This window comes from Sciurus vulgaris (genome assembly GCF_902686455.1).
Source record: "Sciurus vulgaris genome assembly, chromosome: 4".
NCBI classification, from domain to species: Eukaryota; Metazoa; Chordata; class Mammalia; order Rodentia; family Sciuridae; genus Sciurus; species Sciurus vulgaris.
In genome coordinates, this window is record NC_136464.1 from 56,594,613 (window position 1) to 56,613,948 (window position 19,336).

Below are 19,336 nucleotides of genomic sequence, written 5' to 3' on the forward strand. Positions count from 1 at the left end.
GTCCTGATCATCCCTTTTCAAAAGATCCCCCCCCTTTTTTTTTTTTTAATTTTTGGTACCGGGGATTGAACCCAAGGGCACTTAACCACTGAGCCACATCCCCAGGCCTTTCTTAACGTTTTATTTAGAGACAGTGTCTCGTTGAGTTGCTGAGGCTGGCTTTGAACTCCCGATCCTCCTGCCTCAGCCTCCCGAGCCTCTGGGATTATAGGTATGTGCCACGGCACCTGGCAAGATCACCTTCTTGTTGAAACATTTACAGAGGAAACGAAATGAAGGCAGGCACTTGCTGTAAAGCAACCCAGTGCAGAGGCTGAAGGGGCTACAGAAGAAGACTGGCTGTGCTGGGGACCTCCCGTAGCCAGGAGGCCGCACACGGGGGCTCCTGGGGCTCTCCACTTTGAAGTTTTCTGTTTGAAATTTTCCAAAATAATTTTTAAAAAATAAAGTAAGTTCCTACCTTTCAAGTCAGTCAATAATGCTACTTCAGCCTTCAGAAGCAGCCCCTGTGGGGGCGGGCTGTACTCAGGCCTAGCACGTGTGAGACACTGGGTTTAATCCTCAGCACCACATAAAAATAAACAAATAAAGTAAAAGCATGCTGTCGATCTACAAGTGCAAAACAACATTTTCTTAAAGAAAGCATCCCTGTGGATGAAGGAGCAACGTGTACTTGGACGTCCCAGCATCACCCGTCCCAGGACACACCTGGATAGGCCACACACAAAGGACCTGCGGGGGTGCCGGGCCACTCCTGGGCTGCAGGTCACGTGAACATTGATAGGATAACACAAAGGCCCTTCCTCGAACCATGTGCAGCCCAGGGAGGCTCCATTTGAGGATCAGGACATTTGTCCATTTGCAGACTCCCTGGCCCACTGAATCCAGGCTCGGCCCGCGCAGGACAGGACAGCCCCCGGGTGGGCACGTGCTCTGAGCCCGTGTTCAAGTGTGAACACCGCCCAGGTGGGCGTCCGTGGGCCATCAAGGTCCCGCCCACCAGAGAAGGCGCGTGCAGGTGCAAAGACCAGACAGAAGGGCAGGAATGAGGTCCTCCCCGCAGCGGGACCCCGGGGCCTCGCCTCCCGCCCGCCAGGCTCTCGCTCCTCATGAGACACCTGCTTCACGACAGCCCAGCCAGGGCGGACCTCCGGCCTGCCACCACGCGCACGGGGAAGGACCGAGGCCCATTTGGAGAGCTCCTGCCCCATCCACAATAGGGCGGTGACCTCCGAAGTCCCCCGCTCTGCCCGCTGAGGGCCCGGGATGGGCTTCGCGGCGGGAAGGGGGAGCGTGATGCCAGGAGTGGCTCTCCCTGCTTGTCATTAAAGGGCGTTCCGCCGCGAGGGAAGACCACACTTAGGGGCGCCGTGGGGTGAGGGCAGGGAGCTCAGGAGCTGCCCGCTGTCCCAGGTTCCAGAATCCTGCTCTCCTGGGAGGAGGACTTCAGGTGGACCGGAGGTGGGCCCCGCTGGGCCGTTCCCAGGCAGTGGAGCTGACAGAGGGGACAAATCCCGGGCCGCGCTGGGCTCAGGTCCGTGTCCATCCAGAGGCTCTGGGAAGTCCAACAGGGCTGACCAGCATCCCCTACACACCCTGCTCCCAGGACCACTCTGTCCAGAGAGCTGCAGACCCCCCTGGAGACCACCTAGGGACCTCTAGTTTGAAACCAGAAGGCAGAGGTGTAAATAAATAGCCAGAGACCTGGGGGAGACAGGGCTGCCATTCCAGAGGAGCCGGCCCCCTGGATGGCAGCGGGCAGCAGCCCGCCCACAAGGGCAACACACGAGACCCAGGGTCAAGAGCAGAGTGGACAGGAGAGGGGACTGGGAGTGAGGACTTGTGCCTCTCATCCCTGCTGTGCCACCAACTCACACGGGACCTTGGCCACCCTTCCCTCCAACCCCAGGCCTTAAAGAGACGCCAGACGCTCTCCAAAGCTGAGGGTCAGTAGGGACGTTGGAAAATCAGGAGGGCACCATGGGGCACTGGCCTGGGCACCCACGAGCCCTCCATGCTTAGCACTTACTAGGCACCAGCCAAGCCCAGCATCCTATGGTCCCCAAGGACTTCTGGGGCGGGGTTGCAGCCGGCAGGTGGGAACACAGGTGGTCAGAAGCTGTGTTCCCTTCCCGCACATGCAGAGGTGGCCTGAGGACCCTTCTGCCTGGAGGCAGCTGTGACCATTCAGGATCATCACTCTGACCTCCAGCAGGACACAGTCCAAGCTGGCCTGGGACACACGGGTCACCTTGGAGGAGGCGCGCGGCCCTTTCTTTTTTTGCTTCTTCTTCTTTTATTTATATGTGTGTGTGTGTGTGTGTGTGTGTGTGTATTTAGTTATAGGTGACACAATACCTTTATTTTATTTGTATGTGGTGCTGAGGACGAAACCCAGGGCCTCAACACAGTGTCTACCACTGAGACACAACCCCAGCCCCAGGGTTGTTCTGCCTTTCTGGATAAGCAGCCTGGTGGCCAGAAACAACAATGCCCAAGCCTAGGCTCTGAGTTGGTTTTCTTGGGGCCACGAAATTAGAAATACAAATGTTTTCAAGGTCTCTATTCTGACTTGACATACCTTCTAACTTTTCTATTACTGAAATGCCCTTCTTTATGAAATGCCCACTGTATTCGATTGTAATTGGGGCTTAAATGTAGTTGGGTTTTTAAATGGTTGTTTCCATCAGGTGTGGTGGCGCACACCTGTAATCACAGTGACTCAGGAGGCTGAGGCAGGAGGATCACAAGTTCAAGGCCAGCCTTGGCATCTTATCGAGGCTCTGTCTCAAAATAAAAGAGCTGGGGTATAGCTCAGTGGTAGAGTACCCCTGGGAGTGCCAAAAGAAAAAAAAAAAAAAAAAAAGTTTGTTTCCTTCTGTTTCTTTAAAAGAGACATATAGAATAAAATTATACACAGGCAACCCTAAAGAGGTCCATCCTTTTAAAAATTAACTGATCTGTGATAATCGGGTGCGGCTCAGTGGGAGCACTTGCCTAGCACTTGCCTAGCATCTAGCATGCATGAGACCTGGATCTGATGCCATTACCAGAAGAATAAAAATAGTAAACTGGTCTGTGAAATCCCAACCACTGGGCTAAGGTCCCTTTCAGCTCCTGCCTTGCTCTCTAGCAGCACTTTCAGAGTCCACGACTGGGTGACCACAAAGACCCACACTGCTAAACCTTGTTGGATCAGAACCATATGGAATTCCTGTCCCTTTTCAAGTGTTGGCAATGAATTAAGTGACAGCCTTAAAAAAGGGGCTTCTATCTGCCTGCCCAAGCCCAGGCCTAGAAGTGCGCTGGTGAAGAGGAAACCCTCCTGTGCACCTGTGCCAGTGGGTCCCAGCGCGGAAGGACAAGGCTGGGGGACTGAGTCCTCCACAGGACAGGGACATCGGCAGGGGCCTGGCAGGGGAGGAAACTGGGACTGCACCCCAGAGGGCCTTGCTCAAGCCCCAGGGGGACTCCTGACACAGGCTTGGCTGAGACAAACCTGGAGCTACAGGAACAAAACCCTGGCTCGAACCTTAGGGCCTACTGCCCCGCGATGGCCTTTCCAAGGTTCTGAGATAAAACAAGTGTGACTCTTAGAACCAAGAGCTCCTAGTCTGGCTAGAAAGTTAGTCGTGTCCTTCTTGCTGACCCTCCAGCTGATGGCATCCTGGGGGAGTATGGAGGACACGGGGCATGTCAGAACATGGGCGCACGGGACCGTTCCCAGGCCAGGGCAGAGAGCCAGCAGGAGCTGGACTCCCACACCTCTTCACCACTGCCCCCAGCTCTGATGGAAGGAGTACGATCACAACAGCGGTCACGACAGCCAGCAGTGAGGCACTCACACTCCCCATCCATCCTCACCACACCCCCCTCCATCAGGTGCCTCGGTGGTCCCATCTCATAGCCAAAGAACCCAGGCCATGGAGATTTTCAGAAGAGACCCCAGTGGGCATGGTGGGGCGCATCTGTGATCCCGGCAACTCGGGAGGCTGAGGCAGGAGGAACGGTGTGACTCTACGTCATGTGCAGCCAGATAAATGAACAGCTGTGCTCCGTTGTGTACCTTGAATCGAAATGCATTCTGCTGTCATGTGTAACTAATTAGAAACAAATGAAATTTAAAAAAATAAATGAATCAAATAAACCAGCAAATGTGTTCCTGGGTTCTATGCGCTGCTCAAGCCAATTAATTACACCCAAGGAGGAGGTTGTGGGAATTTATCGCCTGTCCATCAAAAGCACAAGAAGCACCATCTGGGGCTCATGACTGCACCTGAAGAAGAGGGACAGTCTTGGAGCTGGCCCTCAGCCTGTGGGATCTGGTATCTCCAGGTAGATGGTGTCAGAAATGAACTGAATGAGAAGATTTAGTTCATTCAGTTCATTCGGCAAGCTGGTGTCACTCCTTCTGCATTGACTGACGTGGTGTGAGAGCAGAGGAGGAAACAGCTTTTTTTTTTCCCCCCATGCACAGGCATCTCTCCAAGATAAATGAAAACACGCCCACACAAATCCTTGTACACAAATGTCACGGCCCACAACTCAAAACAGCCAAAAGGTGGAAACAACCCAAATGCTAGCCAGCTAATGAGTGGATAAACAGCATGACCCGTCCACCCTACGGAATACATCCTGCACAAAAGAACCAAGTAGCCACGTGCAGGGGCACACGCCTGTGATCCCAGCAACTCAGGAGGCTGAGGCAGAAGGATGGTAAGTTGGAGGCCAAACTCAGCAACTTGCAAAACCCCTGTCTCAAAATTTAAAAAGGGCTGGGGGGCATTGCTTAGTATATTACATATACCCCTGGTGGTAATAGGAGGAGGAAGGAAGGAAGGAAGAAGGAAGGAAGGAGAAAACCTAACTAGAATAGGCAATCCACATAGGCACAAAGTAGACGAAAGAGACTGTTGGGCTGGGGGTAAGAGAAGTGACTACCAGGAGGTTTCTTTCTGGGTTTTGAAAGGTTCTAAGCTTAATAGTGATGGCTGCACAATTCTGTGAATGTGCTAAAACCATACAATGGTATACTGTGAGTAAGTGCACTGTACGGTAAGTGAACTGTACCATCAGATAGAACTGATAAACAGAGAAAGAGCAAGGGACTAGGACAGCAGGTCCTCAGTGGTGGTCCCCACCCAGCCTCTGGGGGTTGTCAGACACCCAAGCCTGGAATTGGAAACCCTGGAGTGGGCCCGTCTTAGCAAGGTGCCCAGGGGTCTCTGAAGTTCACTGAGGGTGGGGACCCCTGCAATGTAGCACGTGATTCTCCACCTCGGCTACACCTGCGTAACTTGAAAAGCAAGACCCACGCTGAACTCACAGCAGACCAACTAAATTGAACTTACCTGGGATGGAGCTCAGGCCTGGGTATGTTCTAAAGCTCCCAGGTTAACCTCCAGGGCAGACCCGAGGGAGCCCCTGACACTGGGACATGTCAGGACCCTCTTCTCTTTAGCACCTCCAAGAATTAACCTATATTCAGCTCCCTGAGGCCCCATGGTGGCCACACCAGGGAATGACTCTACTATTGGCCTCTGACCCATCCAGGAGCCCTGGGATGAGCCTGGCATCCCAATCTGCCCACTGCAGAGGTCAGCACCAGCTTGGCACTGGGAATGGGGCAGGTGGCCCGACGACACTCCCTGCTCCAACCTGTGTCTCACAGTGGACATCCAGGGTTGCTTGGCTCGGAGACCTCAGTTTAGGAGTCCGGGATACAGAGAAGGGGACTCTGGCAGAGCCTGGCCAGCATGGGCAGGGCCTGTGGGTATTTTGAAGCAAGCACTGGACATTTCCCCACTCTCACCCCCTTTCCCCCATACTAGGGATTGAACCCAGGGCCTAGCACATGCTAGGCAAGCACTGCACCCCTGAGCTAAATGTTTATTTTATTTTGAGACAGGATCTCAAACTTGCATCACAGGCATCTGCCATTGGGCCCAGTTTCAGTCACCCCTTTTGGATTCCTTGGTCCTCCAGTTGCAGAAACAACTGGAAGCCTCAGTTCTCTGCCCTCTGCAGTACCTTCTGAAGCGAAGGAGCTCAGCCTCTGGCTCGATGCTGCCACCTGGTGGCAGCATGAGAAAAGTGCGAGTGAGACCCAAAAATGACCCAAAAGTAACCCAAAGGAGCCCTAGGGTACAATTTAACTACAGGCTCCGTAGAAAACATGTGTCTTCCTACGGTGCACCAAGTCTATTTCAGAAGCCCCTTAACCACCTTCCCCTCCCACACTGGCAGCCTTTTAAGTCTGCAAAATCCCTCTCCCAGTTGACCTCTGATTCTTGGACAGTGTGAACCCAGATGCCTTGCCTGCCCCTAGCCAGGCACCCACCCTCTGCCCCAACTGGGGTCTGACTCATGACCCTGAGCAAGGGCTGTTCTGGATCCACCAATCTGCTCATCTGTGCTCACCTGCAGGCTGAGACCTGGGGCTGGCTTGAGGCCACAGGTAGAAGAGACTCACCGACCAGCAGCAAAGAACCCAAGGCTGGCACGTTGGAGCACTCACCCAATCCTGGTGGTCCCTCCCACTCCAGCACCCACTGTCCCACGGCCAACCCAACTCATGGGGCTGGAGAAAAGCACAGAAGTGCCCAGGTTCCATGCATGCCACGCCTAGGCCTGAGGCTGATGGTGCCCACATGACCCCGTGCCTGTTAAGGGCAGGAGTAGGGGATGCCAAGTGGAAACCGAGCTGGGAGCATGTGTCCAGGAAAGACCTCCGGGCACACTCAGGATGAAAAATCCAGATTCTTACATGAAATCCAAACTATTATAGAATATTATTTAAAAAAAAATTGTGAGTCATTCAAAATTAATTTGGGGGAGGGACGTGCTGAAGGAGTTAATCAAATTCCTTGCACGTACAACTTTGTCCAAAGGAGCCCAACTACTACGGATAACTCTAATGCTCTAAAAAAACGTTAATATTTTAACTGAGCAGACCAAAGAAAGTCCAAATGGGGGCCAGGCCCAGTTCCAGGCAGCACAGACCACATCCTGGGGGCACGGCAGCACTGGATGCTAAATGCTGACCCGCCAGGCCACCCCCAGACCCTGAGGAACTCCAGGCACCTACCCCGACTAATCCAGGGGACACCAGGGGCCCTGCGATCCACAACTAGAGTTAGCGTGGGTGAGTGCCGCCTGGCCTCATCTGATTGTTCCCCGCGGAGGCAGTCAAGTCCTTGTGGTATCACCCTGCACACCCCCCCGGGCGAAATCGGCTTGGGGTTGAGGGGGCGTCCGTTTCAGGGAGGGCCTCTACTTCTGGAACGAACGGAAAAGTGGCCAGGAGCAGAGGAGGAGCCCACAAGACCACTGCCACCTCGAACCATCAGCCGCCACCCCGGCTGGGCGCACCTGGAAGCACACCTGGGCGGCTGGGCTCACCTGCGGTAGGTGCAGATGATGATTTCCCGCATGGTGTCATGGTCTCGCTGACCGTGTCCAGTGCCGCGTCCACTTCCTTCTTCATGCGGTGCCCGTCGGGCAGCAGCTGCACCACTTCCATCACCACCTGGGGCCCGAGGAGGGGGAGGAGCACACGGGAGACAGTGGGGGGGGCCTGCAGTCCAGGCAGCTGGCTCGCCCCTGGGAAGGGCCACCGGGCCTGAGGCCCAAGGCCTGGCCACAGAGCCCTGCGGGCCCTCCCCCTCAGGCAGGGACTCCCAGGTATTGGATTTTGACCTTTGGCTTTTGTTTAGGGACTGAACCTCAGGCCCCGTGCCTGCCAGGCAAGCGCCCTACCCTGGGCCACACTGCGAGGGTGCTCTAACTCTCGAAGATTTACGGGTCGTGCTGAGGATCAGTGTACATTTCAATTGATGCACAATTCTTCACACACATACCAAGAATCTAAAAGACCATGTACTATGATTCTTTTTTGGCTATTCCAGTGACTTTCCAGCTTAGAGTCTGGAGGCACACTTCCCTCAAGAAACCAGCATATCACAGAACACATTTGGCTTTTGGTTTTGGGGGGTTTGGCTTATTTCACTTAGCATGATATTCTCTAACTCCATGCATTTACCAGTAAATGCCAGAATTTTATTCTTCTTTAAAACTGAGTAATATTCCATTGTGTGTGTGTGAGGTGTGTATATAAATATATACATACATACACACCACAGTTTCTTTATCCATTCATCTGTTGAAGGGCATCTAGGTTGGTTCCATAGCTTAGCTATTGTAAACTGAGCTGCTATAAACATGGATGTGGCTGCGTCACTGTAGCGTGCTGATTTTAAGTTCTTAGGGTATAAACTGAGGAGTGGGAATGCACTCCACCGTCATGTACAACTAATTAGAAAAAAAAAAGAAGAAAAGAAACCAGCAAGTGCTAGGACCTCCAAGGGTGGATAAGCTGTTGCATCAATCTCATTAAGTTCACAATTCAGCACTGTGTATGCAAACCCAAGTGCCTGTGCTTTCCCAGCACATTAGCAAAGCTCTCGAGAAAGCTGGGCTCCCACGACCACAGGTGTGGTCACAGTGCACCCGGCCTGACAGGGAGAACTAAGGGTAGCCAAGGACCCAGTTCCAAGCAGCCAGGGAAGGAGTGATTGCAATGTTCAAGACCTATTATGCAAGACTATCACTCCAAACTGCCATTCGGTGCGCGTTGTATTATGGGATATAACCTGCCACACCTGTGGCATGGAGCTGACCCAACAGGCTTAATTTTTTTAAGCAGCAGAAACCTTAATTCAATTAGAACCTCATCCAGAACTCATTTTTGGTTCTGGTGCTGGGGATTGAACCCAGGAGCACTTAACCACTGAGCCATGTCCCCAGCCCTTTTTATTTCCTATTTAGACACAGGGTCTTGCTGAGTTGCTTAGGGCCTCGCTAATTCCCTGAGGCTGGCTTTGAACTCACGATCCTCCTGCCTCAGCCTCCCGAGCTGCTGGGATGGCACCCACAACTCCAATCTATAAAAAGGACAGTGGGAGACGAGGAGGCGTGTGCGACAGCCGTGTTGGGGCCCTCCTGGCCCTCCTCCTGCCCCAGACATCGTGGGGACACCTGGCTCTGGGGAATCCAGCAGGGGTTCATGTGAAGTAAGCACCCCTTTAGTCCCAGGGCCTCTATCCACTCAAGCTCCCGTGCACTCAGCACGCAAAGGCCCCCATGTTGCCCACCCTCAAGCCCCACCCCAGTGAGCTCCCGACACCCGCCCTGCCCTTCCCGAGGCTCACTCTGGTGTCACTTCACATCATCGCCCCACAAAGCTGGGGCGCCTGAGCACCTGCAAGGTGCCCACCACGGCCGAGCGAGGAGGGATGTGCACAGCCCCATCCCAGGCAGGGCTCCCTGCCCTGCACAGCTCGGGAAGCTGGCCCAGGACTGGGCAGGCTGCAGGTGCAAGTGAGCCATCCCGTCTGCAGGACTGGCATGGCAACTGGGAGTTCAACTGGCACATAAACCCTCATCCACGGGGCCAAAGGTTTCAACAACAGCACCAACGCACAAAGGCCAGTTCCTTCAACAAGACTGGGTGTCTAGTTTCCACGTGCAAAAGAATAAGGCTGGGCCCCTACCTCTCACCACACACAAAATTAACTTAAAATGGATCAAGCACATAAATGTGAGTTAAAACCATAAAAGTCTTATAAAACACACAAGAGCTTCATGACGTTAGATTCCTTGGATATAAGACCAAAAGCCCAGCAACCAAAGCAAAAACAGACAAACTGGACTTCGGTGAACTTAAAAACTTATGCATCAAGGGACACTACCAAGAGACTGAAGCTATATCTGATATAGGATCAATATACAGAATACATAAAGAATTCCAAAAACAGCAACAACAAAACAACCCAATTCAAACAAGGGCAAAGAACTTGAATAGACACCTCTCCCAAGAAGATGTACAAGTGGCCAAGAAGCCATGAAAAGGTGCCCAACACCTATCATTAGGAAAGTGCAAATCACAACCACAGAGGAGGCTGAGGCAGGAGGATCGCAAGCTCAAGGCCAGCCTCAGCAATTCGGTGAGGCCCTGGCTCAAAATAAAAAATAGAAGAAGCTGGGGATGTGGCTCAGTGATTAAGCGCCCCTGGGTTCAATCCCCAGTCCCAAAACCAAAGGAAGGAAAGAAGGAAGGGAGGGAGGGAGAGAGGGAACAAAATAGTGGTCACAAGGGCTAGGAGGGGAGGTGACGCGAGTTACTGTTTAATGGGGACAGAGTGTTTTGCAACATGAGTTAGACGGATGGTGGCGATGGCTACACAACAATGGGCACAAGTGTGATGACACTGGACCGTACACTTAAAAATAGCTAGAATGATACATTTTCTTTCTTTTCTTTTTTTTTTTTTGTTACAGGGATTGAGCCCAGGGGCACTCAACCACTGAGCCACATCCCCAGCCCTTTTTATTTTTTATTTAGAGATGGGGTCTCCCCAAGTTGCTAAGGGCCTCGCTAAGTGGCTGAGGTTGGTTTTGAGCTCACCATTCCTGCCTCAGCCGGGAACTGCTGGGATCACAGGTATGCCCCTCCGCACCTGGTGTAAACTTTCTGTTTTGTTTATAACATAAGAATCAGAGCCGGGTCTGCGCCTATAACCCAGAGGCTCAGGAGGCTGAGGTAGGAGGATCCCAAGTAAAATGGGAACAGGGAAGCACTAACATGAGGTAGAAGAGGTGGTGGCATTGGGGACAGCTCTGAGGAACGTCCCCAGACCAACCCTCGGACTCCTCTCCCCCTCCAGGGACCCCAGGGACCCCGCGGGGCACACTCACCTGAAACTCGCCCTTGGTGAATTTGGCATCTGGCACGCTCACCAGCTCCTCCTCACCCACCTCGGGGCAGCCCTGAGAGGCACAGCTACTGGCATGGGAGCATTCCTGGCCTCCCTCCCCGACACCAGGGGCCCTGCAGGGGTCTGGCGGGGCCCAGGGGAAAGACTGGGAACTACCCCAGAGCCATCTCTGCTCCCGTCACCTTCTGCCATGACCAGCATCCCTGGGACTCAGTGCCCACCACTGCCAGGCAGACCCCTGACCTCACACAAGAGGCCACACGTACTTGGATGCTCCAGAAGGCCAGCACGGCCACCACCATCGCTGTCGTGGTCCGGCCCTGGCCACTGAGGCAGCTGAACACGAAGCCAGAGCCTGGGTCCTTAGCGAGAGCAGCCCGCAAGGCCTCCAGCAGCCGGTCAAAGTCCTGGGTAGGAGGCCACAGCTGAGGGTGGCCCCCGGCTGCTCAGACTCCCCATAATACCCCATCAAACGGCAATCCCAGGAACTGCCTGGCCCACCACCTTGCACACGCATGCACACGACTCACTGTGCACACAAAAGATCGCGTGCGTATGAACAGCTGCACCCTGGTGCAGAGTCGGACTATACCCATCTGGGACTGGACGTGTGAGCAGACACGGTACAACTGGGACTCAAATCACCCATGCACACGCCAACCCCTTGGGCTGTGTCCCTGCCTACCTGAGCTGGACCAAGCCAGGTTCCCAAGCCAGGGCAGGAGCCCGAGCTCAGACTGCAGCTGCCCAGCCACCAGGGGGCCACACACCACAGGCAGGAGCCAGGCAGGGAACATAAGCCCAGGAAGCACCAAGGCACATCCAGAGGCCACAGTGACCCCCACCCAACATACACCAGGCACACACCACAAATGCAGCCACGTACCTCAAAGACCCACAGGCTACACAGACAGCAAGAAAGGTGCGTCCATCACAAAGCTATAGCCACCACACAAAACTGCTTCTGCATGAACCCCACACAGCACACAGCTCCCCTAAACCCAACTCAAACACACGCCCCCCCCCCCGAGCCCCCTACAACAGACAGACATCACAGATTCCACAAGAACCCGCAAAGCACACTTACGTACCTGCTACAAGGGCGCCCACACCCATACCACGCCCCTAACAGACACACAACACACCTGTCCACAGTGCACATGGTCACCTGCAACACCAGCACACAGCTCACTACTCAGCGCAATACACGATCAACACACATGTACACGTACACACACAGCTAGAAAACCGTGAGTGAAATCCAACATCTGAAACCTCACAAGACAGCCCGAGGCCCAGAGCTGAGCGGGGCTGGTTTCCCCTCCCGCTGGCGTGGAGGCAGGCGAGGCCTCCTGTGCTCCCAGCCCCTCACCTCCTCCCGGGGGCGCAGAAGTCGGGCACTGGGATGCGGTGGTAGGCGAGGCCGGGGCAGGCCCCTCGGTGCTGGCTGAAGACCTCCCGCATGGTGAGGCACGTCTGGAACCTGGGGCTCAGTGGGCCCTTCGTGTCGGGGGTCGGTGTGCTCAGGTGGGCCTTCAGCTGGTTCTCCAGGGCCTGGCACAGACAGACAAGAGGGAGAGGTGCTGAGGCAGCCTGTGGCCACCACGAATCTGGCTGCCAGGTGTTCCCTGCCCCGCAGGAGCCCCGGGGCCAGGAAGGCAGCCAGGGCCCTGGAGTAGGAGTCCTGGGTCAGCTGCTCCCGAGATCCCCTGGGGCCTGGGTTCTCCCTCTGCACAGCAGGAGCAGGGGGCCTTCTGAAGACCCTCCCGAGCCTCGTTCCTAAAGGCCTCCACGGCAGGGGCGTCTGAGCAGGAGCAGGAAGCCTCACCTCCAGCTGGTCAGGGACCAGGGGCGGCCCAGGCCACCAGAGACTGCGTGTGTGACCATCACACTGCAGCACAGCCTCCTCCCGCAGGTTGACCCAGACCACCTGCCGCAGCTTCCTCTTGGCATCAGTCAGGTAGGTCAGGATGCTGCCCAGGGCCTGGAGGTGGAGGGGCTGTCGGTGAAAGGGCCCAACACGACCCTCCCGCCTCGGCCACGTGGGGCCCAGGCCCCCAGGCATCACCTTGGCGCTGGGCTGGGCCGTGCCATAGATGGGCATGCGGGGCACTCGCCGGAAGTTGGCCACATCCATCTCCCTGATGGTGTGAGTGCGTCCGGAGAGACGAGGTCATCTACCTCCTGTGGGGAGGGCAACGAGTCTGGGGCCCACCAGAGCCAGGAGGGCTCAGTGCCTGCCTGAGGGGTCATCAGGGAGGCACCCGCTCCAGTTCACAGGGCGCTGCTGCACACCTCTTCCCCAGCGCCCCGGCGGGGACAGGAGTGATGGGCGCCGCTCCCCCCAGGAGGAGCCGAGCTCAGAGGTGAGAGGCTGGGGCCAAGGTACCAAGCCCAGCGCTCCCGACTCCCTGCAAAGCGCTCAGCTTCGAGACTGAGGAGCAGGGACCAGAACAGTGGCCCGAGCTCCCTGGGGCCTGAGGGGCACGCTCACAGGAGAATCTGCCACACCACGGGCCACGCTGCCCCCAAGCCCGGGTCCCAGCCACTCCCACGCCCGTCCCTCACACTCACCAGGGAGCCGGTGGCGAGGAGGTCCCTGGGAGCCGGAGGCCCGCGGGGCTCAGGGTCACGGGCAGGCGGTACAGCTCAGGGTGGACACACAGCCAGCGGCTGAAACTGAGGGCAAAGGCCAGGGGGTACTGCGGCCCGAGGCGGAGAGAGAGGCACTCAGGGGCGCAGGGCCGACCCGAGCCTCCTGCCCACCCCGAGCCAGCCAGCACGGGGAACCGCAGCCTGGGACGCACAGGCTGTGCTGTGCGGGAGGCCAGAGGGGGAGGGAGGGCAAGCCGGACCCTCCGCCATCCGGTCCCGCCGGGCCACTCCCAGGCCACTCCCAGGCCACTCCCAGGCCACTCCCAGGCCACCGCAGCTGCCCTCTCAGGGACCAGCTCCACTCCCGGCTCCACGGGGTCCCCGTCTCCAGCCACGTGTGGGGGAGGCCTGGGGGACCCCGCGGGGGGCGGGTCAGCGCCCTCCCCAGCCGCACCTGCTCGTGGAGATAGTAGTTGAACAGGAGCAGGTAGAAGTATCGCCAGGCTCCGCAGCGCCCTCTGCCGGGCCTCATGCTGGCCGCCGCTTCCCTATAAAAGGGCCAGGAAGGGAGGGCAGGGCGCTCAAGGTGGGTTTCTCAGGCGGCCCCTCTCCACGCCTGGAAGGACAGGAGGAGTTAAGCCGGGGAAATCCCAGAAGACAGTCTCCCCACTTCATACCATAGGTTGGAAGTTCTTCTGTGTGTCTAACTTATCTCATTTGCTACAGTTGATCTGTGGGGACAGGAGAGTGGCTGGGCAACCATGCCACGCCCGCAGCTCTGGTGCCGTCCTACCTGGAGGGGCAGTGGGGCTACCTAGCTTTGCTCTGAGGTCACCCTCAACCTGTTCCTTGTCCTCTGGGTTGCAGGAGCAAGGTCCCTTTCTTTGGAAAGGCCCTACTTTAAGAACCCGGGACCCAACCGGGAGTGGTGGCCCAGGCCTGTAATCCCAGTGGCTCAGGAGGCTGAGGCAGGAGGATCTCAAGTTCAAAGCCAGCCTCAGCAACAGTGAGACTCTGTCTCTAAATAAAATACCAAAAAGGGCTGGGGTGTGGCTTGGTGATTAAGCACCCCTGGGTTCAATCCCAGGTACCAAACCATAAATAAAATAAATTTCAAGACCAAGACCAGGTAGACCAAGACAGGGACCAACTGATGCTATAAAGTTAAAACAAGCAGAAAGTAAACTGTGTGCTGGGTAAACCTAGGCTGGAGAATCTGGACACAGCCTCCTAAAGCTGTGCTGGAGTGGGTGACCTCTGTCTTCAGTAATTTCTCAATTTTCTGTCATGGAATGATGCTTTTAAAATAATTTTTTTTTTTTTTTTTTTTTGAAAAGGCTCTGCAGACTTGGATTCTTTCCATGCGCCATGTGCAAACACTGCCACACCCACCTCCTCTCCCCAGAGCTGGGGACAGGGTCTGTTGGAGAGCCCAGAGCCCAGCCCTCTTCCAGAAGCAACAGACAGGACCAGGCCAGATATGGTGAGGCCCGTCTGTAATCCCAGGGACTCAGGGGGCTGAGGCAGGAGGAGGGCCAGGTTGAGGCCAGCCTCAGCAACACAGTGAGACCCTGTCTCAAAGTCAAAAATAAAAAGGGCTGGGGCTGTAGCTCGGTGGTAGAGCAGCCTGGGTCCCAGCCCCAGCACAGGATGGGCGGTGGGAGGGTAGGGAGGGTTGTGAATGGGAGGACTTCAGGTCACTAGGGATGGCACCATGGGACCCTTGCCCTCTCCTCATTTTTTGCTCCCTGGTCATGACATAAGCAGTTCTGCTCTGCCACACATTCCTGCCATGATGCGCTGACTTGCCACAGGCCCAAAAGCAACAGAGCCCATCAATCATGGACTAAAAGTTCCCAAACGGTTAGCCAAAATAAATTTTCTCCTTATAACTTGATTATCTCAGGTATTTCATTATAGAATGCAAAGCCAACACAGGAACTGTGAGTGATCTGGGAAGTATCTGAACTCAGAGGCCCAGCAGGCCCGCCAGCAGCCTCTCCCTCCATCCTGTTTATCCCTGCAGCTAAGGGACCTGCTCAGGGAAAGTAAACTTCCCTCTTCCCCGTTCTTCCTGCAGGCCAGCACCCCACCTCCCCTTCCTCTAGAAACTCCTTTTCTTGGGGGAGAAACAGCCAGAGAAGTCATCTCCAAGAAGAAGGTGGCAGCCCGGAGCAAGCCTGGCTGGGCTCCCATGGGCACAGGCTCCCGAGCCGCCTCCCCGGGCCTCACCCTGCTCTGGACGCCTTCCAGCTGCCTCTGGCTTTCCAGGACCACCTCCTTCAGGTCATGCAGTTCTGCACAGGCGGCGATGGCCCTGTCCACCTGGAGCAGGGGACCCAGGCAGCGGGGAGGACAGGCGAGAGGAGGACTCAGGGTCAGTAACCAACGGGGGGCAGGAGAAGGGAAAAGGCGCTGAGGAGGGAAAAGCCCTCGCCAGGGAGGGCAGGACCATCCCCGCCGCCCTGCCGCAGCCCTCCAGCCACCTCTCACTCACCTCCTCTACCACCTTCCTTCCCTGGGGCACGGTGCACAGGAAGCGCTGGATCACCTGGAACTGCTCCATAGGCAGTGGCTTGGTCTGCAGGGGGACAGAGCTGACAAGGCAGGAGGTTAGCTGCATACTCAGGGCTCCCTAAGCCTTCTGGGATGGCCACTGGGAAATAGGGGACTCTAGGCTCTTTCTGGATCCAACTGGAGGGAGGAGGTTAAGCGCCTTTCTCCAACTAGGGAACTGAGCCCAGATAGATCAAGTTCCTTTCCCCAGGTCACAGAGCAAATCTGTGACAAATAAGGAAATGAACCCCAGGTGCCCCATTTCCAGCTCTGACTCCAGGTTCCTGGATGTGTCCCGCCATCCTAGGGCAGCCCTGCCCCTCCTCTCCTCGTTCCCACAGCCCCTTGGGACTCTCACTCTGTCACTCAGGCCACTCACTCCGGCTGAGAGATCATCCCACTGTGTTGAAACAGCACAAGGGTGCCCAGGACCATGCCCAGGTTGGTCCTGCCCACGCCTGACTGGCAGCTGAAGAGCAGGGCAGGGGGACGCCCATGGGCATCTTGGAGCCGCAACAGGCTGGGGGTCTCCTGCGAGGAGAACACAGACATCAGGCAGCAGCAGGACCTGGAGGCCGGAGGCTGAGGCCCAAAAAGGAAGGGCTCCGGACACCACCCAGCCCTGCCCACGGGCTGCGGCCAGCGGAGGAGCGGCCTCCTGGGCAACCCACACCTGACCTGCCCACCAGTCCCCAGAGCTCAAGCCCCCAGAGGGACTCAGTGAGCAGGGGCTCAAGGGTGGCAGGTGCAGGGTCTGAATCGGGAGCTGCTCAGAGGGCTTCGGGCCTGTGCGGAATACCCACTGTGCCCTGCAAACAGACTAAGGCGGCATCCCGAAGGGGCAGACAGGAAGGCCACCAGCTCTTGGTGAGACACCAGTGAAGGACGGGGGGGGGGGCAGGAATCACTGGCTCCACTAAGGACGTGAGGGACCTGAGGGACCCAAGGGCTGGAGAGGCGAGGTGAGTTCTCTGAGGCCACGCAGCCTGTTCACAGCCGAGCCACCCGGAAGCCAGTCCTCCAGGGGTCGTGCCAGGCTCTGTCAACGGAGGGCGCACAGCCACACACAGGTGCACACACGAGACACACGCATCCCCACACAGACACACAGAGACGTGTACACACACGCCACAATGGGGGACAGACACACACAGATGCCACCACATGCGGCCCGACCCTGGATCCCACACAGCGCAGGGCAGAGCCCCTCCCGAGCAGAGACAGCTCCCAAGGCACCTGTTCCCACACCGTGTCCCCGTTTACCCTGACGACTCTGACGAAGGCGTCCAGCTGGGCTTCCGAGGGGGCCCCTTGTTCAGGCAGGGGCAGGCGCTGGTACCTGCCAGGCGAGGTACACGTCAGGCAGGTCACCGCCCTGGGCCCCCCAACCCCCGGTCACAAGAACACTGGGCGGCATCCTCACCAGGGAGAGAAGGGGTGGGGGACGTGGCCGCCGCTGGAGGGCTGGCCCCGTGATACCTGTAGGCGGGCTGCAGGAAGAGGGGCCGCCTGTACACCTCCTCGGTGACGTGCACGTCGTCCTCGCCCCGGACGGCCACGGCCAGGGGCTGCCCCCGCAGCTCCTCCGTGCTGTGGTACACGTGGTACACATTCTCACTCAGCTGGGCAAAGTCGTGGATCTGGAGGGCGGCGTGAGGGTCAGGGCCGCGGCCTGACCTTCAGGGCCCTCCCGGGCCCTCCCGACCATCCCAGCTGGCCTCTAGAGTGACCAGGCCACACGGTTTCTTTCATCCAGGAAGGAACCGCATGGCCAGAGGTGCCCTCTGCACCCTGCCTGGGGCCCTGAAGGGCTCGGGGCGGCCACCGTCCGAGGGCAGCCAGGTATGCAGGGGCTCACCCTGTGGGGATGCCCGCCCTGCCCCATGGGCAGCAGGAACGCCCCAAGCTGCCTGGCCTCCGGGACAGGGTGAGGTCTGGTCAGCTGGGCATGTGGGCTGAGGCAGCGGGAGCCCCGGAGGCCAGGGGGAGGGGGAGGCAAGGTCCCCAGGCAGGCCCGCCTCCTGCCCTCTGGGGTCTGGGGAGCACATGACCCCCACCTTCCATCTGTGCTGGCGAAGGGCAGGAGGCAGCCCGAGGAGTCAGATGGACCCACAGAGGCCCAGAGGGTCGGCCCTGCCCAGGGCCCATGCTTGGCTCCCAGGATAGGGCTCTGCGCCCGACCGAGCCCTTTCTAAACAAGGCCGACACACACAGGGCAGAGAAACGGGCTGCAAAGGGACAGCGATAGCGAGGCCAGGATGGAGGTCCTGCCCCTGGCCACCCGGACCCAGCCTCGTAGGCATCACTCGCCTAGGTGGGCAAGGGGCTGTGGGAGCCAGGCTGCCCTAGGGGCAGTGTGTGGAGGCCCAGGCCAGAGGCCCATCCCAGAGGCCCGACCGCTCCACAGCCCCCTCCTCCTTTTCCCATGTGTCCTTGTGGGTGGGACGCGGTACCTTTATTGTACTGATTTCCGTGGTGCTGAGGAAGGAAGCCAGTGCCCCAGGTGCACCAGGCAAGCCGTGACCCAGCCTCACCTCTTTCCGGATGGCCAGCTCCAACCGCTCCACCGGGCTCCCAGGACCCAGGCCCTGGAGATTCTCGTGGAGGTTCCGCTTGTCTCGAGGTGTGTAGGACACAAAGTCCTCGCCAGCACGCAAGAACAGCACGGGCTCCTCCCGCACGCAGAAGATGACGCCTTCCTGGCAGAGGACAGACACCTCGCTGCCCCAGAGACCTCGCCCTGCCCCACCTCGGCTGCTCCCTCTCCTCTAGGGCCCAGCACGCGACCTGGTCCCTGCAACTGAATGCTGCCGAGAAACAGCTCAGTCCCACTATCGCCTGCTCCATCCCCGCCAGCAGGAGCCCTGTATGGGGTCTCCTGGTGCTGGCCCCGCTGTGGCTGTGGTTCCGCACTATTTTGAGAGCACTCAGTTCCTGGCAAAGGGCCCCAGATAAACTAGGTGTTTGATGACATCGAGCTCAGATGCTCCCTGTCCCTCTGCAAGTCACAGCCGCTCTTCAGCCTCTGTCCTGGAAAAGCAAATCCCACCTCCCTCAGGTAGGCAAGGGTGCAGCACTTGAGCCTGTCACAGAGCACCAGGCCTGTAATCCCAGTGGCTGGGGAGGCTGAGGGAGGAGGATCTGAGTCCAAAGCCAGCCTCAGCAACTTAATGAGGCCCTAAGCAACTCAGCGAGACCCTGTCTAAATGAATGAATGAAAGAAAGATCATGTTTAACCAATTAGAACAAATTTTAAAGGTATATTTCCAATTAAAGAAAGAAAGAAAGAAAACAAGCCCTTGGAGTCTAACTCCTGGGTTTGGGTCATAGGGCAAAGCTGTGTGACTCTGAACAAGTCACTATCCTCTCTGGGCCTGTTTCCTCCTCTGCAAAATGAGCTTAGCAGCTCC

At 57.1% G+C, this 19,336-nt stretch overlaps 3 protein-coding genes across 3 annotated transcripts in view; all 3 read right to left on the bottom strand.

The window, feature by feature from the left end:
* LOC306658652 (paladin-like) overlaps positions 1 to 19,336 on the bottom strand; it is a 66,223-nt gene that overhangs the window by 11,220 nt on the left and 35,667 nt on the right. The gene's annotated exons all lie outside the window — the stretch shown is intronic.
* LOC306660216 (paladin-like) lies at positions 5,924 to 11,447 on the bottom strand (the record flags this gene model as incomplete). Its single annotated transcript, XM_079138387.1, has 5 exons — positions 11,042 to 11,447; positions 10,756 to 10,827; positions 7,402 to 7,528; positions 6,031 to 6,073; positions 5,924 to 5,933 (listed from the first exon to the last, which is right to left on the bottom strand). Exons 1-5 carry the CDS (start codon positions 11,075 to 11,077, stop codon positions 5,924 to 5,926), a joined length of 288 nt encoding a protein of 95 aa, XP_078994513.1. The 5' UTR covers positions 11,078 to 11,447.
* LOC306658650 (paladin-like) lies at positions 11,507 to 15,272 on the bottom strand. The gene is made up of 6 exons (XM_079135834.1): positions 14,763 to 15,272; positions 13,825 to 13,918; positions 13,350 to 13,477; positions 12,844 to 12,959; positions 12,604 to 12,759; positions 11,507 to 12,329 (listed from the first exon to the last, which is right to left on the bottom strand). The coding sequence occupies exons 4-6, from the start codon at positions 12,910 to 12,912 to the stop codon at positions 12,144 to 12,146; spliced, it is 411 nt and encodes a 136-aa protein (XP_078991960.1). The 5' UTR covers positions 12,913 to 12,959; positions 13,350 to 13,477; positions 13,825 to 13,918; positions 14,763 to 15,272; the 3' UTR covers positions 11,507 to 12,143.

Coding starts and splice junctions, on each gene's coding strand:
- LOC306658650 (XM_079135834.1), bottom strand. CDS start 12,912: ATGGATGTGGCCAACTTCCGGCGAGTGCCCCGCATGCCCATCTATGGC. Junction 12,760..12,843: donor CGGCCCAGCCCAGCGCCAAG/GTGATGCCTGGG, acceptor CTCCACCTCCAG/GCCCTGGGCAGCATCCTGAC. Junction 12,330..12,603: donor TGGTCCCTGACCAGCTGGAG/GTGAGGCTTCCT, acceptor TGTCTGTGCCAG/GCCCTGGAGAACCAGCTGAA.